The following is a 27,884-nucleotide window of genomic DNA, read 5'->3' as shown; positions in this document are numbered from 1 at the left end:
GCGAAGGCGGGGCCCGAGCCGGGCGCCCGGAGGCGGCGGCGGCGCGGGGAGCTGGAGCCGGGAGTGAGAGGCGCAGTGGCGGTGGCGGCAACAAGTGCCGGAGACGAGCCGTGCGGGTGACTTGCCCGCCGCCGACACCACCGGGCCGCCCCTCGCGGAGCAACGTATGGAGCGGGAGCGGCGGCAGTCGCCGGGCTGAGCCGCGCCGAGCGGCCGGGACGTGGATGCGGCCGGGATCTCCCGCCCCCGCCCCGCTGAGCAGGAGCGGCTCCCGGACAAGGTAGGGTCCCCTCCCCCCGTCTCCCCCTCCCCCCGCCTCCCCAGCCCTCTCACCGCCTTTCCATCTCTGCTGCCCGCTGCCCGCTGCTCCGCACTGACTCCTCTCCCTCTCAGTCCCCTTCCTCGCCAGTTCCGGCTTCGTGCCGGCGCGCCGCAGGAGGAAACCGTTCCCGGGTGGCTCCCGCCGCATTTAGGCGTCCCCGTCCCTCCGGCTTCCTTACCCTAGAGGAAGAGGAGAAAGAAACCAGCAGCGGACTGTCTTTTTAGTCTCTTGCCTATCCCACCCCCACCCCCACGGGGCCCTGGGACATCCCCCCTGCTCGCTGCACCCCAACTTCCGGGGGAGCCCGCGCGGGGTGATGGCAGGCATTGGGAAGGGGCGTCTGGGGCCGGCGTCCTCACTTGGCTTCCACCGCGTTTTGGGTAGGGGGCCGTGCGTATTTTCTCGCTCGCACCCCCTCACCCCACCCTCGCACTGCGCTGGTCTCGGTTGCCGCATGGGGAGATCAGGTGTTTTGCGAGCCAAAGAGCCGCCAGCCGCCACTCCCCACCCCCATCTGCCTGCCGCTGCCACCTCCGGGTCCCCAAAGGCTGGTTTCTGGGAAACTTAGGGAGAACCTTTCGCTTTGACCTCTAAAAAATTGTTCCACGCCGCCGGCGTTGAATGATTAACCAGGCTACTAGTCTGAGACCTGGGGAGGGGGATGGGTGGGAGCTGCCCGGAGCGTGTAAGGCAGGCCTTGGCAAAACACCTTGCTGGAAGGGTGGGCGTGGGGGCGCTCGGTGGGACCCTGTGGGCGGAGATCCTGGAGGCTGCCCGGGAACGTCAGGCGGACCCTTATGGAGGTAGTAAAATCAAGTCACCTTAATATCCCGGCCGCGGTATTTTGCACTTAGGACGGGGGAGCCCCAGGACCCATTATCTCCCTACAAATGTCAGGGCATGAAAGCTTATCTCTGAAATTAACACATTGTAAGCCTGGGTTGGCGAGGAGGCTCCCTCTCCTGCTTAAAAACTCAGGGATGGTATGTTTGTCTTTGCTCCCCTATCCCCCATGGCCTCGTGAACCTTCCCAATTTCGTGGAAAGATAGTTTAGAACAATTATACCAAGGGAGGCCCCTCCCTTGTTGGAGCCTTGCTGTAGATTGCAGATTTCTAAACCAGTTGGTGAATATGGGCGTCTACTTGTTATAACATTTTTCCGGTGTATTTTGCCTCGGGAGGTGGTCAACAGGGTCAGGATCGGGACCAGGAAAGCGGGGGGATCGGAGCCTAACCCAGTCTGAGGGCTCTGGAGCCGAGCTGTCTCCTGGTCGTGCCCATGTGGAACTGACAGCTTACCCCGGTGAGAGGACAGGCTTGGGTGGTCACTTCTTCCCACTGTGCTAGTTCTCACTTCTCTTTCTTTTCAATAGAGGTTATTAAGCCTGGTGGAATTTGGGAGACTGTTACAGACACAGTCTTGTGCTCTTAAATCAGATTAGATTTTAAGACCAGGGAATTGCAGAACCCTATAGAATTCTCTACATGAGAAAACCTTTCCCCCCTGCCCAGCTTTGCGAATGTCTGTATCTTTGGATCTAATGTTTGAAATTACTTTTTCAGTTTGAAATACTGCTTTTCCCCTCGGTCATCTCCCAACAGCAGGGGCTCACTGCTCTTCATTTCATGTGTGTTGATGAAAGGCCTAATTCTCCATAAAAGTTCAAGTTCCCACCCTCACTGTTCACTGGTCTCGAATCTGCCACATACCGTTCTGTGACCTCTGGCAGGTTGTTGACCATCCCAGTCTTATTTTCCATAACGGGTCTTGGGGATGGCAGCCCCTGATCAACAAGATTGTTTTTGAGGACAGATAGGATAATGTCTGTCCAACTCCGGGCTCTGCATCATGGGAATTAAGAAGCACTTAATGGGTGGTGGTCATTGTGTAATCAGTATAGACGTTCCTCTAGGCATCAACTTCCCCTTACCAAAAACAGTAACTGGGAACCAGTTAGATTGGTCTGACTGACACTGAAATCAGCCAGATTTGGCAGATGCAGATAAAGTTTTTAAAATCCAAGAAATGAAGTAATCTTTTGATGAAAAGAAACATAATATGCTTGTAAAAATTACGATTTTTTTTCCTGGGTTTCTGATGGATAGCTGAGTAATGGCTTGTAGTTTTGAAGAGTTCTGTGTTTAAAAAACAATTTAGATTTCTCCAATACTAAGACACTACAGTTTTGCTAAAACAGGAAAGTGGAACTGATAATTCATGGTTGATTTTTCACTATACAAGTTGTTCAAATATGTGTCTATAATTTTTTATTATTTTTAAAATTTTATGTATTTATTGGTGAGAGAGAGAGAGAGAATGAGAGAGAAAGCACAAGCAGGGGGAGGGAGAGGGAGAGCTGAGCCGGAAGCCTGCCAGTTTGTGAACCGATGGACTGACAGACTGGGCGGTCGGTCGGAGGAGGGACTGCATCCCAGGACCCTGGGATCATGACTTGAGCCTAAGGCAGACGCTTAACTGACTGAGCCACCCAGGCGCCCCTAAATGTGTGCCTTTTTTAGAGAGAAAGGAGTTATATTAGGAAATGAGGAATCTAAAAAAAATGGATCATTCTGCCTTACGTGATGTGTTGTTGGTACAAAGCTAAGATGTTCTGGATAGAAATGCATGAGGCTTTTTCAGCTGATGCAGGGTAAGAGAAAAGATGAATCCATTGTTTCTTAAAGAAACTTTGAAACTTTAAGTTTTAATGTTTTCTGGTAATGCCTGTTTTTTTGTTTTGTTTCTTTTGGAACCATAATTTAGGGATCCTGACCCGAGGCTGTGAATGTGCCTCAATGTCCTCTGTTCTTAACATACTGGGTCAGTGCTTTTAATTCTTTCTAACTTGCTTAATAGCCACAATATTTGACTTTACTTAGTTTTTTTGACAGTTTTATTGGACAGTTTGTTAAAGACTTTAACAATTAATAAATGCCAATGGTTACTTTTATAAACATTAAGATTCTTGCACCTGGGATAATATTTGGTTATATAATCTATTGCAACATGCCCAATTGTGATGTATAACTGACTTACAAATACTGGAAAATTCTATAAAGGCCTTTTGGTCTTATACGCAGATGCTCAGAGGGAACTAAAATCATTTCAATCAATTGCGTGGTAATTTTAGTGTATACAGAATGTTAAAACATGAGTTAAACCAGGCTCTGACAGTTTGAAGGTTGGGTTTCCCGGCTGACCTAATCAAAAGCACCCAGGAAGGACCCCGGCACCCGTAGCCAACAGGTGTGTAGATACAGCTGTCTCCTCCCCCACACTCACCCCCACGGGGGATAACTGTTAACTAGGTGCTTGCCAGAGATTTCTCCAAATTGTAGGATGAATAAATTCCTCTCTCTGGAGAGGCAATTACCGCTCAAATAAGAGGTATATGTGTGTGGTATAAGACTTTAAGAGAATTGATGCAATGATTTCATCATCACCTGGTGATGAGGCTTTGCTAGTCTGAACAGAACTTCGGTGGGAAGCACTTGTACTTGATGGAGAATTTGTTATTAGGGCATTTGTGGCACAATTGCTTTCCTGCTGGAAAAAGTTCATTGTACCAGTTTTCTATATGTTAGAACTCTGAGCTGAGATTTTGCACTTACTTGTGTTGCCACTACTGTGAACTTGATGTTCTTTGCCCATCAGCTTTGTCTGCTTGCCTGTCTTAATTTTTGTAACAAAATTCAAATTTCCTTTTTTTTTTTAAGTAGGCTCCATGCCCAGCGTGGGGCTTGAACTCAGAATCCTGAGATCAAGAGTCTCATGCTCTACTGACTAAGCCAGCCAGGTGCCCCCCAAATTCAAATTTCTTTTGAGAGTTAGCATTGTTGATAAGGTTATAACATGTTTTGAAATATTTTGTGTAATTTTAGCTTTAGGTGTTTCCATAGATGACTTTGCTACAAATGATTTTCTGTGCATCTGTGAACATTCACTTAGAGCAGGGTTTAAAATTGTATTCTGATGTGGCTACAGAGGGGAAATTCCCAGTAGCCAGGAAATTGATACTTTCTACTTTTCATTCTGTGGCATTTAAAAACAGGTTTATTGTTCCAGTGTTTTCACTCTGATGTGATTAGGATGTACGTTGCTTACCAGAATACTTTTAAAAAATGATAATCCGAGGGAATCAATTCTAGAGTGTGGCCAGGTTCTGTCGGAGTGGTGGTTTAGTGGTTAAGAGTATGAATTTGGAGTCAGTCAGATGAAGAATTTTTTTTTCTTTAACTTGAGGTAATAGCATACGGTAAAGTGTGAAGTGCTCTGATATTGTATGTACCTCCTGAATGTATATCCACCACCCCGCTCAAGAAGCAAACATTTTTAGTACCCCAAAAGGTGCCTGCGCCCTTTCTAGTCAGTATCCGCCCTCTAGAGGGAACTTTCATATCATCTTAGATGTGACTCCTTTCATATAGATCGGTTTTGCCTGTTCTTGAACCTAATAGAAGTGGAATTACAGAATCATACTGTGTATAGTCTTTTGTGAAACAGACTTGGTTTTGAGTTGGTTTTTGCCGCTGTGTGACTGTGGTTACTGTGACTAAGTTCCTTAACCTCTCTGAGCCTCAGTTTCTTCATTTGTGAAATGGGGGAGATGAAACGATCTCAGATTTACTAGGAAGATTAATATGATCATGCACCTAAAATATCTAGCACTGTGCTTGACATGAGGTTTCCTTGTCCCCCTTTTATTTCTTTAAAAAGGTGATAACTAAAGGGGCGCCTGGGTGGCTCAGTTAGTTTAGCGTCCAGCTCTTGATTTCAGCTCAGGTCGTGATCTCATGGGCCGTGGGATTGAGCCACACTCAGCAGGGAATCTGCTTGAGATTCTCTCCCTCTGCCCCCTTCTCCAACTCATGCGTGTGTGGTCTCTCTCTCTCTCAGAATAAATAAATAAATCTTTAAAAAAAAAAGTGGTAACTAAAGCAATTATATCTTCCTTGTTTTAATAATGCTATTTCACTATAAAAGTTATGTTGGTCTTTTGCTGAAAGTTAGAAGCCAAGTCTTTGTTGATTCGACACTATGTTGATGTAGCTTTCAGCTTAAATAAGACATATTATGTCTTGATAACTGATCACCTATTATTATTATTATTTTTAAAGATTTTATTTATTTATTTGACAGAGAGAGACACAGCGAGAGAGGGAATACAAGCAGGGGGAATGGGAGAGGGAGAAGCAGGCTTCCTGCGGAGCAGGGAGCCCGATGCAGGGCTCGATCCCAAGACCCTGGGATCATGACCTGAGCCGAAGGCAGACGCTTAACGACTGAGCCACCTATTATTTTTTTAAAAAATTATTTATTTTGGAAAGAGAGAGCGAGCGAGCAGTGGGGGAGGGACAGAGGGGAAGAGAGAGAATCTCAAGCAGGCTCCCCAAGACCTGAGCTGAAATCAAGAGTCAGACACTTAATGGACTGAGCACACAGGCGCCCCTCCTGTTATTTTTAATTGACATTTTCTCTGTAAGTCATGAAATGACAGTCATTGAAATGTCCTATTTAGAGCCGATCAGTCACTTGCTGTCACTTGCATGGTATAAGCTAGGGTGCAGTGGTGACAGTTTACACTTGATTATGAAATCTATGGAAGAGTTTAGATAAGAGGGAACAGAAGTGCCTGGGATATCCAGAACAATGTTTACTGCTTTATGTTTTGTGAAATAATTATTTCAGAAGTGAAAGCACAGGGCCAGTTGTTAGGCTCAGACCGTTGCATGCTCAGACAAACCTTTTAAAACATTCGCAGCTTCTATAGTCTTCCTCTGCAAGTAGGATTACGTATTCAGTGTTTCTCAGGTTCCCAGTGTTCTGGTGGGCTTTTTGGATACTTTGTATTTTTGGAGTCATTCTTTAAATACAACTCGGGTGGTACTGTGGCATTCTTTCTAAAAGGCTTTTTTTCTTATGATGTTTGTTTAGGGGGAAAAAACAAGGTAAGGTAAAGGAAAAGAAAATTTCACCATCTCTTAACACAGTAACTACTCTTAACTTGGTTTGGATCCTTCTATGTTCTTTTCTCTGCATCTGTACACTTCTAAAATGGGCTTAGGAAAAACACATTGCTGATGCTTTGGGCAAATTTAAAACGGGTTGTATGGCCTGCCTAGAGATACATCTGGCTGAGGGGGTGTGAGGCTTTGAAGGCTTAGGTTCAAATCCATCCCCACTCTGGCCCCTACTTGTGGCTCTACCGTTGTCAGGGGTCCTGGGCATGCAGTCCCGCAACACTCCCATCAAGACCCCTGTCTTCCAGATTACAGTAGCTGAGAGAGAAAACCTGTCCTTGGCACCCCCCTCCCCCTGAGACCTCAAGATGATGTATAATCAGATGAGCATTTTGTTCACTTAGCCAGCATGCATTAATTGAACACTTACTGTATGTCTAGCACTGTGCTTGGCCCCATGTGTATTCCTAGATAGGTCAGACACAGTTCTGCCCTTGAGTTAGCAGTCTGTGGAAACTCTAACCCAGAACTGATGAAAGAGTGTTCTTGTAGAGGTGCAAGCAATATGCAGTTTGCGGGGCAGCCAAGAAAGGCTTCCTGAGGAAGTGGTGTTTGGGCTTAGCCTTAATGGATGAATTAATAACTTTTTGGAGGGCAGAGGCAGGTATTGCAGGCTTATGGCAGTGTGTCAGGGAAATAGCAGGTGATCCTGTGGGTGTGGAGGTCAGGGTGTTTAGGAAGGGGTAATAGGACACGGTGCAACCCTAGTGACCATGCAATGAAGTGGCACTGGATAGTTCTGGAGGTCATGGGAGCCATGGAAAGTTCCTGCAGAGAGAATGTGGTGACAGGTCAGGGTCAGGCTTGCATTTAGGAAGATGAGCTTGAGCCTGACAGGTCGATGCAAGGGACGTGTGATCATGGGCCGTCATTTTACAGCCTCCTGATGGGGAATGGTTTCCCATTTGCCCCTCAACGGTCTGTTCTCTGAAAGAAGGTGGAGGAATATTTAAAAACTGAAATTACTTTATACACTTCTCTACTCAGACACCTCCAGTGGCTCCTGCTCTTGTCAGACTAAAGCCAGGGTTCTTCTGTCACCTCCCAGGCTCTTGGTTCTGTTGACTCTAGCCACACTGGTCTCTGCGCTCTCCTGCCTCTGGCTGTTCCCTCTTCCTGCCCCACTTCTGCACCTTCTTTTTGAGAAGAGAGGTTTCCCTTATCATCTGTACTGTCCTTTGTATTTTGTCTGAGTTCTTATCAACCTTCCGATAATTGGCCACGTAACTTTATTCTTGGTTGTCTGTTTTAAACACTGCTCAGTTAGAGTAGGTGCTTGATACTTGATGAATTCGGTCACTTCATTAATCTTTCTGGAGGAAAAGTGAGTGCCCAAACCAGGCCCAGGGATGGTACAGGATTAAAGTGTATATATGTGATTTATTTGAAAGAGATATTGAGATATTTGAAAGAGAGTTGAGACCAACTCATGTTGGTGGGACGGGATTTGGAAACCAGTGCAGGAAAGTATGAAAGGGGTGATCTACAGATAGAGGTACATTGGGGATCTTTTTAACATTTAGGACATTGGAGGCTGTAGTGGTGTCTCTGAGGGTCTAGGGGATAGGAGCGAGGGAAGACCCAGCAGTAAGCTTGAGCCCAGAACTGTGGAGAGCATCCATTTGGGGGCATGAGGCCAGGAGCAAAGCTGCGAAGATGCAGGAGAACAAGGAAGAGAATCTGGGTTCGGTGGTCTTGAATTTGGGGTGAATATTGGGGTGTTAGGTGCCCTGGGAAGTCAGGAGAGGCCAAGGACTATGATGATTCTAGAAGATGAAGGGAATTGGGAGGGTCAGGGCATGACAAGGCGCAGAACCTTTTCAGGATATTGACAGAGAAGGGAAAGAGGGGCTTGTGCCTGGAGCTACTGGGAGGGAGAGCTTTGAAGGTGAAGGAGAATGGAGATCCACCCTCCATACGGGACCCCAGGGGTACATCAAGCACTGTCACAGGGCACGGTAATCTTACGAGGGCTGGGGAGTGGCTTACTGTAGTGGCCCATGGGGACAGTGGCCCACGTGGAGAACTTGAAGTAGATTTTGGTTGTAGCGCTGACTTAAAAACAAAAAAACAAAACCTTTGTAACCATGGCAACCTACTTAGCTTCTTTTACCTCCCCCACCCCCACAAAATAGGAAAAAACCTACACAGCTGACCTCACATGTTGATTGTTTAAATCCAATGCAGTCATGAATATGAAAGCGTTAACACTCCAGTAAGGTTATTTTCTATGGACCATAAACTTGCTAAGGTTTTTAATTTGTGCTTCGGAATTATGTTGTTTTTTATTTTCTTTGAAAAGCACTTAACATACAAATGCTTCTCTGAAGTGCTTCTTTTTTGAGTCCCGATCAGAGAGTAACAATTGTGTTAAAAAACCAAACCAAAACAAAATAAAACCTTCAAGTCTAGCTCTAGATTATTCATTGGGAAGCCTAGTGATGTTTTCAGAATCAAATATATTTGTTTAGCATTGCAAGGGTCTAATTGGGTTTGTTACAAATACCATCTTTTCTAAATATTTAACATTTGGAACTAATGAAATATATTTTACATTTATTATTTTATGGCTGAATTTGATGTTTGTTTATAAGGAACTTACGTAGCTTTTATTCTTAAAGTAAATGAGATGCAGCCATTTTATTTTTCTTCTCTTTGCCACATAAGGAATTATTTTCTTCAAATGAACTTAAAATATCTCTCATGAATACTCCTATTTTTAACTGAATGTTTCTCTCTTTTGAATTTTTTTTCCTTAAGTTTCTGATGGATCCTTTAAAAAAAAATCCCCTTTATAATGGAAATTTTCCAACCAGTGTAGATACAGAGAATGATAGAATGAAGCCTCAGGTGGCTGTCACTGGTTTCAGCATGATGGCCTCTGTTTTTGTCCGTACCCCACGCATGAGTAGGAGGCTGTGTGGGCACCACCCAGAGTGGGAAGACACGTCCTGCTGGACCTCCAGGTCACCAGTTGGAGAAGTAGAAACCATGGGAGTGTTTGGACCCCCCACGGGGAGGGAGAGGTGAGCAGAGAGTGGACCCTGGGTGAAACACGATTGCTACAGTCCCTGATATTTCCAAGTAGGTGATAGCCTATGACATGTGAAGGTGACATTCACAGACATACTTAAAATTAGATGATTTAAGCTGCTTGGTAAAAGAGTCCCCGTTTCTAAGCTGCTCTGTCCTGTGCTCATATATTGAGCAAACATAATCTCTTTTATTTTGGCAACATAAATTTTTCTTGGCAGGTGGCCAAAGAAAGAAGTGTTACCATTTCATCTCTTTAAATATGTGGACATAAGTCTTGAACAGCCCCCTTTTAATAGAACATTTGGATAAAAGGCCAAAATGTCCGTTTTGAGGATGTGTATTTTCAATCTATACGATTTATTTTGATATTTGAAAAAGCAACTTTAAAAAACAATCCTTAAGCTTCTTTTAGTAACTTCTTGAAATTTGACATGTGAGGAAGGGAAAAGAGGCAGGAAAGGGAGAGGAGTCTAGGAGAAGGGAACGGGGGGGGCAGTTTGCTTGTTTGGTACCCCATTCTGAAGTTGCCACCCTAGGGTCACTTGTCACTAGAAAGGTTGTCTTCTGGGATGAGGATGGTCCCTGACTCTGGAGGAGAGGTGACATCCCAGGGGGATCCCCGTTTAATTGGATACTCTGTGTAAGGAGCGGTGGCTGGCACTCTGTGGTTGGGGTGCTTTCACCTCGCAATTACACCACATGTTGGGGGGGGTTGCCTTGGTCCCGCCTCCCCCTGGGGTTGAGGAGAGTAGGATCTTGGCTCACCTGGGACCGTTTGGGCTGAGAAGCATTGCTGGGGTGAGGGGTGGGTTCTGGGTAACTAGCTCTTGGTATTCCTTTTGGGAGGTTCCAGTTTTGGGGGAATCCCGAGTGCTGGGAGGGAAGATTAAGTACAGGGCACTGAGGGAATGAGGGTGTCCTTGTGGAGGAGGCAGCTAGCATGAGCAAAGGTGTGGGAGGGGAGGACAGGAGTTGTTCTTAAGGGGTGCAGGTGCCCTAAGAGTTCTCTGAGAGGCGATTGTGAGGGTAGCATACTTGAATCTAGGATCAGGTCTTTGTGAGAGTGCTTAATGAGGATGGGGGTGCCTACCTCCCCTGTACCCTAACCACGCCATCCATGCAACTCCATGTCTGTCCTCAAGTTTGGCAGCAACAGGGATGTGAACCCATCCGGCTTCCCAGTTCCTGCCACTCTCCTTCCGTTCACTCTCCATCTTGGGAACCTCGGGCCAGTTTTGGAAGCAATTGACTTGTCTGTAAAATGAGGATACCTCGGGAACCATTTCACGGGACTAAGTACCCAGTTGGGTCCTTGACATGCTTCCTGGCATGTGGACAAGCCCTCTGTGAATGAGTAGGGGCTGGTATGCACTTGTTAGTCTTGTTGTAAGGAGTGTCCCTGGTACCTCTATCCCATTCCTTCGTTTCTTGTCTCCCCTCTCCCCGCAAGGTATTAGGTCTGTTGGGTCCTTCGATTTTAATACGACATGATTTAAATCTCTGCACAAGCCAATTCTGCACAACTTTCTACGATTGTCATTCATTTTTTTTAGAAGAGTGAGTCAGGCAGTCAACTCAGGGCTGCTCCTCTAAGGGACTCTGAATGGGTGCGACTGGAGTCCTGGAAGCAGGGGCGTGATACTCATGCCCCTTGGTGTCACTTTCATTGTAACTGAGGGCAGGTGCTCTTTACGAAAGTGTGTCCCTGGGAACCTTCATCCTAACAGCCAAGAAATGGAGACTTCCCAGGGCCATTTATTAAATTACTTAACATAAACACAATGAATGTCATTGGTGTTGATTTAATATTAAAGTTACAAAACAAGTCTGATAAAGTTATTTGCAATCTCAGTTTGCAGCATGTTCAAACAATGTTTTCTTGATTTGGGGAGGTTATATTTTTATATTAGAAGGAAGACAAATGGAAACTTTTATTTTGCAGGAAATGGATGGACATGCTCTCATTCTACATTTCGTAGGGTCAAGAATTGCCAAGTATAATTTAATAAAAGTGGGAAGGGCAGTGGTTGATTTGAAAGTTTGCCTGGAGAGCTTGTGGGAAGTGACTTAGATAAATCTCTATGCCAGAGAAAATGGAAGATTGGATTTGGCTGTCCAGGTGCTTAACATTAAGGTGATTGTTTTAAAATAAAGTTCTGCTGCTTTTTGTGGTCAGTTATCACAACCCACGGAATTAAGTGGTGGGGCAATGACGTAATTTTGAAAGTTAATTTTAAAACTTTGATGAGAGTCAACTTTTAATTTTGTTAACAAGTTAGTCATTAGATGAAATTTTCATATATTTTTACTATGTAAAAATGACAGTAATCTCTTTTCCGATACTTCTACGAAAATATTCTCTCTGAGCTTGATTTCATCAGCTTTTCTTTTTATAAGTGTCTGTAGACAAAAGGAGCCCACATAGCAGGCACCAGATTACCTCCTCCCCTCCCTATCTCTTTACACCAAGATTGCCAAGCCATGCTGATGGCCTACTTATTTCCAGAAGCATTTATACAAGGTCAGTTTGGTAACTTAGTTTATATAATGGGGTTCTTTTCTAGTCCAGTACTGTAATTTATGCTTGTGCAGTTTTATTAATTTGTAATTGCCTTCCAACCCTTGGGCCTATGTTTGTTTATAGATTTATTTGATCATATTAGACTGTTTCCAGAGATGTTTTTAGGTTATGTGCTGCATTGAGATATGACACCTTTTAATGCTTCCATGATGGCTGAGGGTTGAAGCCTTGAGGGGGAAAGCCCTGGAATTGGAGAAGGCTTAGGGCCCTTGGGAAGAGGAGTGGCCTGGACTCAAAAATAGCCAGGGGCCAGGTACGGGACTCTGGGGGGCTGGAGATGGAGGGCCTGTGTGTGAAATTATTCAACAATGACTTGTTTAGAGTAATGTTGACTCTTGATCAAAAAGGTAAAAATTTAGTTAGTCCTTGTTTCTTTACTGCTCCTCCGCTTTTATGTCCTCCTCAATCTCAGATTCATTGACTAAGTATCAATATACTGGATATGGCCCCGCCCCTGTCCTCGAGGCCCCCCACATCCTGTGGGTGTGTCAGACTTGTTATCAACAAGCGTGGATAAGTCAGATAAACGTGTGTGTTAGGCGTTCCAACAGCAAAGGGGGAAGTAATACAAACACACCCGGGAGAGGAGTCTGGGGGGTGGTGCCCACTGAGCAGTGCTGGGGCAGTGGGCCTCTTTGCCTTTTTCTTACTTCTGTTGAAGGCCTAGAATTGAAGCTGCGGACTGTGAGGAAAAGACTTGTCACTAACGGTAATTCTCACTGCTGGACTCACCCACCTGATTCTCCCCGGGGCGGGGGCATCAGCTAAGACTCTGGGCCTCCTGGTACCTTGGTTTCCTCTTCTGAAAATGAGGTGATTGGAGTAGATGAGCTCTCAGGCCCTGGAGAGGAAATTCTTACGGCTTCTTTGTGGTAACAAACTTGGTCTGTGATCTGTGCGTGTGGAATGGGTGTGCTTGTGATGGAGAAAACCAGTGAGAGGGTGAGATGGTACAGTTTGTGGCCAGCACTCACTCTTTGATCATCTCTTCTGACATGGGCCGGGATCCTTTCCTCTCCTGACTTCTGGGCCAGCTCTGCACTAACCTGTAGCCGGGTACAGGGCCGTGCTGGGATCCCTCGCTTTAGGCCCTGCTGCTGGAGGCGAGGGGGATGAGAAGGCAGCATTTTCTCTTGTGTAAACAGCTCTCACAAAAGGGTTTGCCTGGATGAGTTTGTGATTGGGACAGTTTAAGCCCCTGCCGGCCCCTCTTCTTTAGTGTGGATAAATACCTGACACACATCTGCAGGGACTCCAGCCCTGGTTGGGAAGGTGCCTGCCTTACGGGATCAGGACCTCTGGCACCTTCAACCAGTGAAGAGTTCCTGACAGGCCATCTATAGGATTTCTGTCTCATGCTGATTAAGATTTTCATTACTAAATTACTGTTTTTTTTTAAGTCCAACTTTATTTGGGGATTCTTGAAATCTTCTTGAGCACCAACATTGTGTGGTAAAAAGAGTGAGAGCTTTGTCTTGGGGTCAGGGTCCAGGGTCCAAATGCTGGCTCCACCGGGATTAGCTCCATAACCTCAGACAAATTGCTTCACATTTTTGAGCTTGCGAAGATTAAATGAGAAGAGAACCACCGACATAGAAAAATGGGAAAGGGCATGAGGAGTAGGAAAATCAGGAAGGAAGCATGTGAAAAGAACAGTGTAAATTAAAACAGGGAGACATCCTTTCTTTGTAAAGATTAAAAAGGCAGTGTCCACGGTCAACACATGGATAGCTCCGTGTTCTTGGGTGTGCGGTGAAGATAAACCAGTCTGGCCTTTCATTTTGGTGGGGGGATGGAAGGGGAGGAGAGGAGAATAATTTGATTGTTTACTTTCTCTCTGTAGTTTTTCCAAAGGAGATAATAAGACAAAAAAGATGCATTTATGAGGTAGTTCATCAATTTTTTTTGATTATGCAGAAAATCACAAACAACTCACTGGTCGTGATTGGTAAGCCAGAACAGATTCCTGTGTTCCAGTAGAGATGCACGAGAGCTCTGCTGATAGGGGACAGACTTCTCAGATCATGCTCTTTCCTCTGTGAACTGCATCTGCTGTACGGAAGTTGAATCTCATTGGGGCACCTGGGTGGCTCAGTTCGTTAAGCATCCGACTCGATTTCAGCTTTCGGCTCAGGTCACGATCTCAAGAGTTTGAGATCGAGCCCCGCATCAGGCTCTGTGCTGGGCGTAGAGCCTGCTGAAGATTCTCTCTCTCCCTCTGTCCCCTCCCCCTCCCACTAAAACTAAAAATCTCAGTGAATGCAGAAACCAACTGTATTTTGTTTCTCAACGTGGACATCAATTTGGAGTTCTTTATTTTCCCTTATTTCATATTCCTGTGTGATTTAGTGCATTTTCTTTTCTTTATTTTTTTAAATAGAGGGCCTGTGAAAGAAAGAGAACACATTCCGGCAACCTCGCCAGTGGCTGCACTTGTAAGTGAGGTGCAGCTATGGGTCCTCTTTTTCTGTGGGGAGGCCCTGGGCCCACCAGCACTTACCTCCTCTTCCCAGTGTGGTCTCTGAGCCCACAGACCTGCTGTGTTACCTCTGCCTGAAGACGCCCTGTGCCTCACTCAGGTCCTGCCTTGACCTCTGCTGTCCACTCATGGATGGTCACCTATGTGTTGCCTGTCTACCGATTTACTGTATCAGACCCATGTTTTATGATAAACCTTTCCTCCTAATTTCAGACTTAGATAGAAGTATGCTTGGAGACGAATTTGGGTCGGTGATTTAGAGACAGAGAACTTGTGCCAGCTCCGAATTCACCCTGTGTTGCTGATATGTGAAAATGGATCAGGGCCTTCAGATACTTCACCTTTGCCTTCTGTAAGTTGAGGCTCTGAAGAGGATGTTGCAGAAGCATGGGATTTTCCTTCCTGGTTCCCAGGGTCTAGAACCAGGGTCCTGTAGAACCTGCTGTTTTGCCTGCACGCCTAGGGGCCTACAGGGCATGGGTTTTTCCAGCTCTGGCAACAGTGGTAGGATGGGGGAGCCTGGGCTCACCCCAGGTCACTGCTTCCCTGCCTGCCCCTCCCCCCTCATTAGCCCCACGTGTGTTCATACTAGAGTTCCATGATCCTGGCCGCCTGGTCTTTGTCCTAGGCTGTGGCCACGAGCTGCTCTCGTCTAAGCCATATGTTGACATGCTAACCTGCCGTAGAAAGGGGTCTCCCTACTGCCTGGTTCCTGCAGCACTCTTGATTCCCTGTGCGTGGTGACGCCCTCTGCACCCTTGTTCTCTCTGCATGCCCCACCCAGCAGTCTCTAAGGCTTGTTTTCTCTCATTCTCCTGATGGTGACCCTGTGTGTTGCAGGCTTTGTTCCTGCATCCCGGATGGTTGTTCCTGCTTTCCTGGGCACTGGACCATCTTTGGCATGGGAACCCGGGAACTTTTCTGCCATCCATATCTTCTCAAATAAGCTCTGAACCTCTGTTCCACGTTTGTCCTTTTTCTGGTAATTTTCACCTGCCAAAGCCTACTCTTTAGAATTCTATTCCATCTTGATACTTACTCAGTTACCAGATTCTGAAACTTGTGCTTAAACTTGTGTGGTTTCTGCCTCCTGGTCAGACCCAGACTGAAATGCATCCCATGTAACCCAACTAAGCAAACAGAAGGATGGATCAGAGAGAAATCTGGGGATTTCTCTGAGGGCCTGTTGAGAGCCTGCCAGACTGCACTGTTTGTAGATAGGTCCTGGAGCTTGGAGTGGAAACTTACCAAGGCATAGCCATGTACAGCTCCTAACAAGGGCTTCCAGCACACGTTAAGCTCCACAGGGATGGGGCGCCTGGGTGGCTCGGTCAGTTAAACGTCCAGCTCTTGATTTTGGCTCGGGTCACGACCTCAGGGTCATGAGATTGAGCTCCGCATAGGGCTCTGTGCTGGGCGAAGAGCCTGCTTAAGATTTTCTCTTTCTTTTTTTCTGTCTCTCTCTCAAAAAAAAATTCCACAGGAAGCAACTGCCTGCCTTTCAGCATTTCTTTTCTAAGATGATTTCCCACCTAGGGAAGTGGGTGCCCCTCAAAGTTTAAGTCTGTACCAAGGGCCTGCCTTCCTTGAGGCATGTTCGCCCTGGGCCTCTACTGTCACAGCCTTGATGGGAGTAACAATTGTGCAAGGTCCTCCCCTCGCCAGGAAGGAGGTGTGGAGGCTCCCGTGTTTGGGGATAGGACGGAGAAGGGGTCCGCTGCAGGGGCAGGGATGGAGCCCTCACCTGAATCCCACGCACATGCACTCCCCCCACCCCGCACAGGTGCATTCCTCGTGCATTGGTGGGCCTGGGGCTGACTGTGGGAAATGAGGGGCTGGGCCATAGTGTCCATCCCCATTTACCTCTTCCGATCTTGTCCCCGAACTCCTAGATTTAATACAGACTCACTACTCCTGAAATTCATCTCTCTCTTAACTCTAGAAAAAATCCTTTAAAATTTTTTCTATTGTACTTCAGTTCTTTGAAAAGAGATTTATATAAATGCATGTGTGTGTCATTTACGAGCACTAAGTAAGTGATTTTCCAGTGTTATCTCTTTGGAGAAAAGGTGTATATGTTTAATCTAGTTTCTACTGACTGTCTCACTATATTCAGTGAACTTGACCAGATGACCAAAATATCTGTGCATTTAGCAAATGTGGAATGACTCTCAGGTGCACGTCCTGGGGCTGGGGTAATGGTGGTGTCATGTGAAGACCTCGATACGGAATATGCCCAGGCCAACACGAGCAGGAGAGGATGCCCTAACTCCTGGGAGGTGGGTGCTCCAGCCAGGAGGTGACACTGGAACTAATTTATTTGGAAGGAAGAGAAGCTCTTCAGGAAGGCCTTAGCAAAAGGAGGGCACTCTGCAGATGGCAGAGCGAAGCTGAGATTTTTCTGGAAGAGAAATGTGTTTGCTGTGTTTGAATGTTCAAGTGTGGATTGTGTGCAGATGGGGGATGTTGGCTGGAGACGGTGGAGGGAAGCAGGAATCACTGGGAAGTGCCCTGGCTGGGACCAGAAGGGCATGTGAGTGAGAGGACTGAGGCTGGTGTTTGGGCCGGGGCATATCATTTCGCAGGAGATCTTGTAGAAGAGGGGAAGAGGCCATGAGGCCCTGAGCTCTAGCCCTGGGGATGGAGAGGAGAGGACTTTTAGAAGACAACACAGGTAGTTAACTCTTTGAGGGAGCTGCAGCCTGCTGGTGGTTGTTTGACCAAACCGGGGAACAGCATGAGCGGGGAGAGGGTGCGTGTACAGGGGACTAAAGACTGAGTAGTTGAGGGGGAGGGCGTATCTGGGAGCGTGTTGGACAGTAAGGCAGTAGGCTGTCGTGGTAGCCAGTGGTAGAGCCTGAATAGAATAGAGGAGAGGTGACGAGGAGGTGCAAGTCATGTTGTGGGAACACGGGACTCGGCTCCTGGTTGGACGGGGGAGCATGAAGAAGCAACAATTCAAAGGAATTCTGGGGTGTACCTCCAGGTGCCTGTGAAATCGACCCATTACAAATAGGGGACCTGGGAAGAGGGACCCTACAAAGCATTTAGAAGCTAATACCTGGAGTTAACTGGGTCGACCTGTGGTCTTCCTTTTGGAGGTGATGTTTAAGGTAGTGGATAGATGGGTTTCTAGAGAGGGAGAATTTAGAAAAGGGGCAATGAACAACAAAACTTGAGAAATGTGCTTAGTGTTGGAGGAATCCGAACCCTTGAAGGAGCACTATTGAATGCCCATTGAGTGGTAGAAAACAGACTGGAATGGTAGGTTATATCTTTCCCATTTTACAAATGAGGAAACAGACTCAGAGAAGTCAAGTAACTTGCCCAAGGTCATACAGCTAGTAGGTAGCGTAACCAGAATTTAATTCTGGGCTGACTCCAGATGCCAGGCTGACCTTCAAAGTGAAAATGGATCTGGGACATTTCTATCCTCGAACATCTACCAGCCTTGTTTTATAGTGAACATCTAAAACTGTTGTCAGTTTTACTAAAGGCAGGGTCAAGATGGCCTCTGCAAGGATTAATTCCCTGTCATCATTTGCTAAATTTTCTTCTTTCCCCTTTTCTGAAAGTTCTGTACATGTTTATTTGAAGAATGAACTTAGTGATAATTTTATCTTAAATGATAAATACCACTTGAGGACATCAGCCGTGCTGGGCTTTGGAGAACTGTATATCAGTTGGGGACGAGAACATGTCCTACTAGACACTTTCATGTATAATGTTGCCTGGGAGGATGTATGGGTAAGCAGATTCATTATATGTTCTTTTCCCTTTTAATTTCAAACATGAAGTACTAATACTCATACTAATGACTATGAACCAGATCCCTTGCATGTAGATGGTAGTTCCGTGACTTAGAGATGAAAAAGCAACGTCAGAGACACATGCATGTTCTCTCTGCGCCAGCTTCTAGGTGAGGTTATGGGGGAAGTCTTGGGCCTCCCTGCCCCAGCCCTGGCAAGAACCCAGACCGGGCTTCTTGTTCCTATTAAGGAACAGGTTCTAGGTATGGCCCAGCTCTTCTGGTCCCACTGAGCTGCTTCCCTCACACCCTGATCACCCCACTGTCTGCACAAGTTCTCTCCCCCAGAACCACTTAGCTGCAAACTGTCCCTGTCTCTCTTTATCGGAGCAGAGCCTGGAAAGGGCTGGCAGGGACCAGGCAACAGATGGGAACAGCCTGGGAGGTAAGGCTTTAGAAGAGCCCCTCTCGCCAGGCTCCTGGAGGGTGGGGGAGAACAGCGGACCGGCAGAATGATGTGCCAGTTCTCCAAAGCGTGTACGTACGTGTTTCCTCTGTCCTTGTGATATGGCAGTGGACTTGGGCTCTCTGCCCCTTGAGGGTTTGTGTGTCTGCTTTGTGCGGGAGAGTGAGCAGGAAGCAGGGGCTACTGGACATGAAGGCTGCTAACCCATACTGTGGTTGAGTCAAGAGCTTGGATTTCAAGCCTCCTTGCCTCAGCCTGGCTGGACAGAGTTGGCTGCTCATTTTACGTATTGGTTACCAGAAGGTCTTGCCTTTCTTTTTAACCTTGGCTCTGTGTGTGTGTGCGTGTGTGTGTGTGTGAGAGAGAGAGAGAGAGAGAGAATATCCCCGAGTTGGAATTTTGAGAATGCGTTCTTCTGGCTGTTGATGGCCACATTAAAATGTTTTCTGGCCAGCACTTTGTTTGAGTGTTTCTAGGGCTTTCAGAACTGGAGGAAACCTTTTAGGATCATCCCCTTCCATGGTTCCCTCTCTAGTGTCCCTGAATGAAATACTGGGATTGCATGGACTGCATACTGGGAAATGAAATGAGGTATGTGAAGGTTTTGCCCAGAATTTGGCTTATACAGTAATCATTAATCAAGTTTACTTATTTACCACCCTGCCCCCCTATCTGGCTTTGACTCATGGTAGTTTTGTAAGTTCAAATGTATAAATGTAAAGCTTTAAAATATTTAATAATTTTTAAGGAGATTAGCCATGGACAATAAGACTCATGCCCCATTAGTCATAACCCTATGTGGCAGCGTTCACTTGTATCAGGGTTTAAAACTGCTTGGGTTTGAATCCTGGCTCTGCCATTTACCAGCTGTGTGACCTTGGGCAAGTTAAATCACCTCTCTGAGAGTACCTACATCACGGGATTGCTGGTGCCTGGCAGGTACCTAAGTATTTATTAAAATAGGGCACATGTATTCGTAGTCCTTCCTAATAGCTGGCTTCAGATAAAGAGCACAGGCCCAAGGAAACCTGTCAGATGGGCTGGGGATGGACATTGTCACAGAGCCTCTGCTGACCCCTGCGGGGCCCAGTACATGATGGAGTGACTGTGGGACTGAGGCCATAACTCAGCTAGCTTCATAAAAATGGGGACTCAGCATCAGGAATTGTGTGTGTGCTATACTCCCCCCCCCCCCCCCCCCAGGGCTAGATGCGTACGGTAGAGGCTGTTCAGGGATGGACATGGTGTGGCAGCATTGAAGAATGTTCAGATAACCTACAATCCTACCACCCCAATTAAACCAGTGTTGGTTTTGTGTGGTTATTTTATCTGAATTTTCACGTAGCTTAAGCATAGTATCTGTGCTGTTTTGTAATCCATTTTCAACTAATAAGTGTATTTTTCCTGTTTCTACCTTGCTTTTCTAAATATTTTAACTGCAAAATAAAGAAGGAAGTTCTTTTCCATTAAACAGAACCAACTGAAGTGTTTTAGAAATTTCAAAACTGTTCAGACCTTATCGGGGGGAGGCTTTCCTCCCAGGCACAAGGTGAAAAGCTAAGGTTATTCTTTGTATGCATATTAGATTTTCTCTTATTTCTGTTACTCACCATAAAACTTCTGTGTTTCACAGTAAGGGTTGTATAACATCTTCCCCAGCTTTGGGGTAAGTTTTCTTACTCAAATTCTTTTTAAGCAATGTAACTTCCTGCTCAGAAAAGGACACGTATTGGTTTTATGTCTGTAATGGGAATATTTAGTCAGATATTCAGAGAGCTTTTTCCCACAGATATTTTTATGGGGGTCACTGTTTTATCCTCCTTTCCATGAACTTTGAAGAGTTCTCATGCGAGGAACCGTGCCCAGGTCACAAATGAAAGAGGGCATTTCAACTTGATGGAAATGTATAATTGAGAATCTTGGTTTTCCCATCCTTCCCTCTCAGGTTGGAAGAAATGCCCTTTAGCAAGTAGAGTTAGCCTGAGATGCATGTTTGGGAATTTGGACCCGGGAAGGCTGGCCCATTCTCAGAAGGGGGGCTGGGAGCTTCTAGGCACTCCCATTTCCCATTCTTTGGAGAGTCTTGGTAATGATCAGATGTACCTGGGGTACATTTGAGCTAACAAATAGAGTTTTCCTGTGCTTTGGGTTTTTTTTTTTTTAGTCTTGAGCCAGCCCTTGAGACTTTACCGTTGACCTACCTGGGTCAGGTTACAAGAATGTGGCCGTGCCTTGTAGAAAAAGGAGATCCAAAGAGCCCTGGGTTGGTAACCAGAAAGCTGCATCATGTCACTCTTGTCACTTAACTCCTGTGTAACGTTTAGGCAGCTCAGTTAACCGTCTGTGGGCCCCCATTTTTCTCACTGTTAAGGGGCTCTCCTTTCAGCTTCCCTTAGGGGTGCAAATGAGAATTGCGCAGGAAAACGCTCTGCGGTCTGGAATCCTTGAGCAGATAGAAGGTGGGGATGGTGTCCCTTTGAGAGCCACAGAGCCCTGTCTTGGCCAAGGTGATGGAAGTCCTAGCTGGGTCTTGATCATGGAAATAAAAGCTTGAATTGCAATGGATGAAGTTGGAAATCTTGGCCAAGGTTGGCAAGCCTAATGTTTTCCTCAGAGTATTCCCAAAAGAAGGAACGGTGCTTTCCATGACAGAAACTTCAGACCGTCATTCAGACAGTTATGGCTGGGTTCCAAATAGCCATAACCCTGCCCCATAACCTGGATGTACAACCAGCTCATTCATCTGCAGTCATCTCACATACTATTCTCCTGGAATCTTTACCTAGGAAAATTAACTCACAGGTTCACAACCTGCTATGTAGAGTTCTGTGCTTTCCTTTTTTCTTCCTTAAGCTGATCTCTCTTACTCTAGAACTTTCAGAAGTAGTCTCCTGATACCCATATTCCTTTTCTGAGTTGAAAATTTCAGTAGCTAGCTGTTCACAGTGTGTGCTGTTTTTTCCTGAGTACCTTCCAAATCTTTTTCCTCATTGTAGGCTTTCTCCATTCACCCTCACTCTTTTCCTTATTGCCCTTCCTTCAAGCTGTTTACATGAAGCACCCAAGACGTAGGCATCAGAGATACGGGGCCAAGTGCTACTGTAGCTTTAGGAGAGTTATTCCAATTTAGAGAGAATCACTTGTTTTTGAAAACCATTTTGTCTCATCTAGAAACCAAAAAAAAAAGAACAACCCTTAAAATTATGATTTATTTTCTTAAAAGATGGCGATTTCTTTACCTGCATGAGGTACCCCATGCAAGTACATTCTGAGTGTCCATTTGAGTTCTCTTCTCCTTATAAGTAAGGCCCAGAGCAAAGAGGTTTAAGTTGCCAAAGGTGTCTTGGACTGAGACCTTCAGTTTGCTCCTTAGATTTGCCCAAAAGCTCATTTGAAAGGAGCTGACCTAAGGAGGATATGGACCCTAGACTTGGGTGTGGGTGTTTGAATTATTCAGGTTGTATGTGCCTTGGGGCCCTTTCAAACTGGAATTAAGGAGTAAGAAATGTATTGTGGTTTTTTTAAACTGCCTTCTCTGGAGGAAGTTTAAGAAGGCCCTTTCTTGGGGTGCCTGGGTGGCTTAGTCAGTTAAGCGGCCGACTCTTTTTTTTTTTTTAAGATTATTTATTTATTTATTTGACAGAGAGACAGTGAGAGAGGGAACACAAGCAGGGGGAGTGGGAGAGGAAGAAGCAGGCTTCCTGCTGAGCAGGAGCCCAGTGCGGGGCACGATCCCCGGACCTTGGGATCATGACCCAAGCCAAAGGCAGACGCTTAATCCTGAGCTACCCATGCGCCCCTAAGTGTCCGACTCTTGATTTCGGCTCAGGTCATGATCTCGGGGGCATGAGATTGAGCCCTGCCTTGGGAGTCTGCTTGGGATTCTCTCCCTCTACCACCCCTCCCCCCCGCCCCTGCTTGCTCACTCTCTAAATAAATAAATAAAATATTTTTTAAAATGGCCCTTTCTTGGTGGCTAAGTGGTGGGATTCTTGAGGGGTGGAGGTGGGTAGTGGTTGAGAAGTGAGGGGAGAAATGGGGGTGGTGATGGGGGAGCTGCTTACTGGGTGAGCTGAGGGGGCTCCCACATAACTTTGTCATCTGCCTTGTTTTCTAGATATGCAAAAGCTTTAGGGGTGTAGGGGTATGGGATAGGGGATTTTTCTTTTTTTTTTAAGATTTTATTTATTTATTTGACAGAGACACAGCGAGAGAGGGAACCCAAGCAGGGGGAGTGGGGGAGGGAGGAGCAGGCTTCCTGCTGAGCAGGGAGCCCGACATGGGGCTCGATCCCAGGACGCTGGGATCATGACCTGAGCTGAAGGCAGACACTTAACGACCGAGCCACCTGGACGCCCCGGTTGTTGTTGTTGTTGTTTTTTTTTTTTAAACATCTTTTACTGCTGTGTCTATAACCAAAGCTATTTAGCAGTGGTAAACACAAGCAACTAGATAGGGATCTACTAGACAGATTTTAAGAGACACAAAAGAACTTGTGAATTCCAACCCATCTAATCTGGGCTGTCCGGCGTGTGATAACTTAGCAACATTTGCAGCATGATGGACATTTCTACCTTGGGACTATTTGTTAGAACCCAGTAAACCTAAAAATCCTCTTATATTAAAAAAATAATAATAAACACTACCCTTGATTAAAATGGACACCCAGCTTTGTTTCTAGAGGTCGGAGGAGAGTGGCTACCATTTGACTTGGTGGCCTTGGAACCTCATTGACTTGGTGGCCTTGGAACCCATCTCTGCCCTTAACAGCGACTTCTTTAAAACTGTTTCCTCAGGTATAAAATGGGAATAAAAGTAACAACACCTACTTCATAGATTCACCATATCAAGGAGGATACTACACCGTGCCTGGAATGCAAGAGTTCTTAGGAATTCTAAGTATAGATGCTCAGTTGTAGAATTAGCCTGATAAGAAAATTCCTTACAGTGTATTGCCTAATGGCTTGTCTTTTATTTATCTATCTATCTATCTATCTATCTATCTATCTATCTATCTATCTATTTATTTATTATTTTATGGCTTGTCTTTTAATGTCGAGCTTATCTAAATGGTTGTTCTTACGGTCGGTTATCTATCTCAGTAGTGCTAGAACTCTGGAGTTATATCCAGCAAACTATTTTATTACTCTTTCTTCTTTTCTGCTGTTGCCCACAGCCTGAAATCTATTCTTGGCCTTTGATATTTCACGAAAATGTCATTTTCATTTCCCTTTTTCATTTTACTATAAACAGCAGAGCTCTTAAGTATGCAGTTTGAGTTTTGACAAATGTATACATCCATGAAACCCTCGTCCAGGCCAAGACATACATAGTACATTTCTATGCCCTAGAAAGTTCCCTCCTGCCCTTTTCCAGTCAATGGAAATGTCGATCCCTATCTGTTTTCAGTTTTCTAGGTCCTAGATTAATCTTGCCTTCTTGAACCTGACATAAATGGAATTTCAGGTCTTCTTCTTCTCTCTTTTTAAAAAAATTTATTTGAGAGAGAAAGAGAGCATGATCATGAGGGGGCAGAGGAAGAGTGGTAGAGGGAGAAGCAGATGCCCCGCTGAGCAGGGAGCCCAATGTGGGGCTCGATCCCAGGACCCTGGGATCATGACCTGAGTCGAAGGCAGATGCTTAACGACTGAGCCGCCCAGGTGCCCCAAGGTTGTCATCTTCTTCTTCTTTTTTTTTTTATAAACAGTTCTTTGTTTCTTTGTTTGAAGTAATTCCTACACCCAACTTGGGAATCAAACGTAGGACCCCAAGATCAAGAGTCACGTGCTCCTCTGACTGAGCCAGCCAGGCACCCCTGAGGTCTGTCTTTCATGCACAGTGTTGTAGTGTTGCTGCGAGTAGAAGTCATTTCCTTTTTTATTGCTGAGGGTTATTCCAGTGTATGAATATACCACAGTTTGATAATCCATTCTTCTGTTGATGGTATTTGGGTCGTTCTCAGTTTTGGGCCAGTCAGTTAAAGCCGGTGTGAGGCTTTCCATTTTCTGAATATTCGTTGTGGTTAGTGTCTCCTCCACCTCCTAGCCCTGCAACCCTGGGCAAGCATCTTAATCTGTCTCTCTTGCCTTGTTTTCTTCATTTGTTAAATGGTGGGTTGAGGAACAATTCAGGGTTGGGACCGCCATATTCTAAAAAATGAAATAGAACAAAATGGAAAATTTTTGTGAATTACATGGCAACTCACAGTTGTAACACACATATAAATACAGTTACGTGTGTTTACTAGGTCACGATATAAAACGTATTTGCTATGAATTGTGAGCAAATCAGTTTGCAACACACTGATTTGTATGTGTGTCCTTATAAGCAAGGAAGTTGGACACCTGTGAGGTTATTTAGTAAATGCATCTCTTTGCCCTCAGGTGTCTAAGACAGCCACACTGTTTACAGTCATTTATGTACTGCTTGCTATGGACCAGCCACTGTTTCCAAAGCTTTACATATAAAATCGTAGAGCCCTCGCAACCATCCTATGAAGTGGGTTATTGTCCCCATCTTAGAGATGGAGAAACTGAGACGTCAGTTATACGATTTGCCCACAGTCACAGAGCTAGAATGGTAGTGCCCTGATTTGAACCTAGGCGGTACAAGTCTAGAATCTGTGTTCTAAACCACTATTCCAGAGAAGATAAAGAGACAAGTGACATATGTCCGCAAATGCAAATTAGTAATTATCTAATTAATACAGTGCTCCTCCTTTTTATTCCAGATATGAGAAATGAGTGTTGGACGTCGAAGAATAAAATTGTTGGGTATCCTGATGATGGTTAATGTCTTCATTTATTTGATCGTGGAAGTCTCCAAAAGTAGCAGCCAAGAAAAAAATGGAAAGGGGGAAGTAATAATACCCAAGGAAAAGTTCTGGAAGATCTCGGACCCCCCTGTGGCTTACTGGAACAGAGAACAAGAAAAGCTGAACAGGCAGTACAATCCCATCTTGAACGCGTTGGCCAACCACACAGGGGACGTATATGGGTTTTCCAACATAAGCCATCTAAACTTTTGTGAACCTGACCTGAGGGTCATGTCAGTGGTTTCAGGTTTCAGCAATTTGCCAGACAGATTTAAAGACTTTCTGCTGTATTTGAGATGTCGAAATTATTCACTACTTATAGATCAACCGGATAAATGTGCAAAGAAACCCTTCCTAATACTGGCGATAAAGTCCCTCATCCCACATTTTGCTAGAAGGCAAGCAATTCGGGAATCTTGGGGCAGAGAAACCCATGTGGGGAACCAGACGGTGGTGAGAGTCTTCTTACTGGGTCAGACCCCGCCTGAGGACAACCACCCAGACCTGTCAGACATGCTGAAATTTGAGAGTGAGAAGCACCAAGACATTCTTATGTGGAACTACAGAGACACTTTCTTCAACTTGTCCCTGAAAGAAGTGCTCTTTCTCAGGTGGGTGAGCACTTCTTGCCCAAATGCCGAGTTCGTTTTCAAGGGCGATGACGATGTTTTTGTGAATACCCATCACATCCTGAATTACTTGAATAGCTTACCCCAAAACAAAGCCAAAGATTTGTTTATAGGTGATGTGATCCACAATGCTGGACCCCACCGGGATAAGAAACTGAAGTACTACATCCCAGAAGTTGTTTACACTGGCGTCTATCCGCCTTATGCGGGGGGAGGTGGGTTCCTCTACTCTGGCCACCTGGCCCTGAGGCTGTATAACATCACTGACCAGGTCCTTCTATACCCCATTGATGATGTGTATACTGGAATGTGCCTTCAGAAGCTCGGCCTCGTTCCGGAGAAACATAAAGGCTTCAAGACATTTGATATAGAGGAGAAAAACAAGAATAACATTTGTTCCTATGTAGATTTGATGTTAGTACATAGTAGAAAACCTCAAGAGATGATTGATATTTGGTCTCGGTTGCAAGATGCTCATTTAAATTGCTGAAATACATACAAACTAAGTTCTGCATAGAAAGACCTATCTTGAATAGTTCCCATGTTGTGTTCTTTCACATTAGGGGTAACTTCTATGTTAAACCATCAAAATTGCCTTTATTAGTAGTATCCATTTGAGGACCTCTAAACCCTCTAGTGTGGTACCTTCTGAAGAGGGAAAGCAGATTATAATTTTTTTATCGAGGATGTGGTGGGGATGATTGGTTCTGATCCTTCCTGTGGCTAATGGCCATATTTTCTAATTTGCCTCCCTTCTTATCTGAAATCATAAGTTTGTGGAATTTGACTGTTTTAGATTATTTATGTTTGCCCCCATATCCTCATATTCCTACTTTACATTATAATGAGTGAATTACCTGCAGTTTAGGTGTTTATAAACTTACTGGCTACAAAGACTTTGTTTTATACGATCCAGTGGTTTTTGTTGAATGGAATTCCATTTATTTTCATGGAGTTTGGATGAATTTTTTAAATTGTCTAGAAAAATTAACTTCTGTCATAATTTCCTGCCACCCCAACAGTATTTTCTTGTGTTAATCAGGTCAGTTAATTTTGCAAAATGAGAATCAGTGTGTAACATTTATCCGGTTTACCTTGTTATGGTCTTAGGGGGCTGTATTAAGGAGAAAGTTTAACTGTTCTTGTATTTGGGTTGCTGGGGGGTATCATGATAGTTCTCAAATTTTAGTATTTGACGGTAATGAGTATGATTCTGTAATGGTCAGCTGAAAATTGAATTGACCCAGGAAAGCATATGTCATTTCTGAACTTTAAGTGAAAAGATGGAAACTGCAGACCTTCTCATGAGTGGATTGTCAGTTTAAAACTCCAGGATTCTATTCTTGCCATATTTTCACATGCCGCTTATACAAAATTATTCTGAGTAGTGACTGCTTCCCTGTCTCAGTGTAGAAGTGCCTGTGTTTTTATTTATTGTTCAGATCAAAGACCAAAACATTTTCTTAAATATATTTTGTGTAATATTTTATTTGTATACAGTGTTGTTGATGAAATATTTAACTAGAGCATGGTATTTTAAGTGTTAAGGTGTAACATATGTTAAATAAAGCTAACTGTTATTTTTGCATTTTAAAACTTGGCTTTTTTGTGGGGGAGGGGGGCTCTGAACTACTAGAGTTGATAAAATTCTGCCGAACTGTTGCTTACATATCCTATCTTGTAACATGCTTTCTTGAAAAATGTTTGTGTTTATAGAGATGATGCTCCTTACCACATGTGATACTGGGGACTGTAAGAAGATGGAAATAAAGTCACTGTATTTTTAA

General features: G+C 45.0%; 1 protein-coding gene across 1 annotated transcript; it reads left to right on the top strand.

Annotated features, from left to right (window-relative positions):
- The first annotated feature begins 32 nt into the window (after positions 1–32).
- B3GNT2 (UDP-GlcNAc:betaGal beta-1,3-N-acetylglucosaminyltransferase 2) lies at positions 33–27,884 on the top strand. The gene is made up of 2 exons (XM_035001461.1): positions 33–280; positions 25,385–27,884. The coding sequence occupies exon 2, from the start codon at positions 25,394–25,396 to the stop codon at positions 26,585–26,587; it is 1,194 nt and encodes a 397-aa protein (XP_034857352.1). The 5' UTR covers positions 33–280; positions 25,385–25,393; the 3' UTR covers positions 26,588–27,884.

This window comes from Mirounga leonina, unplaced genomic scaffold, assembly GCF_011800145.1.
Source record: "Mirounga leonina isolate KUSES-001 unplaced genomic scaffold, KU_Mleo_1.0 Mir_125, whole genome shotgun sequence".
NCBI classification, from domain to species: domain Eukaryota; kingdom Metazoa; phylum Chordata; class Mammalia; order Carnivora; family Phocidae; genus Mirounga; species Mirounga leonina.
This window is presented reverse-complemented; position numbering and strand designations above follow the sequence as displayed.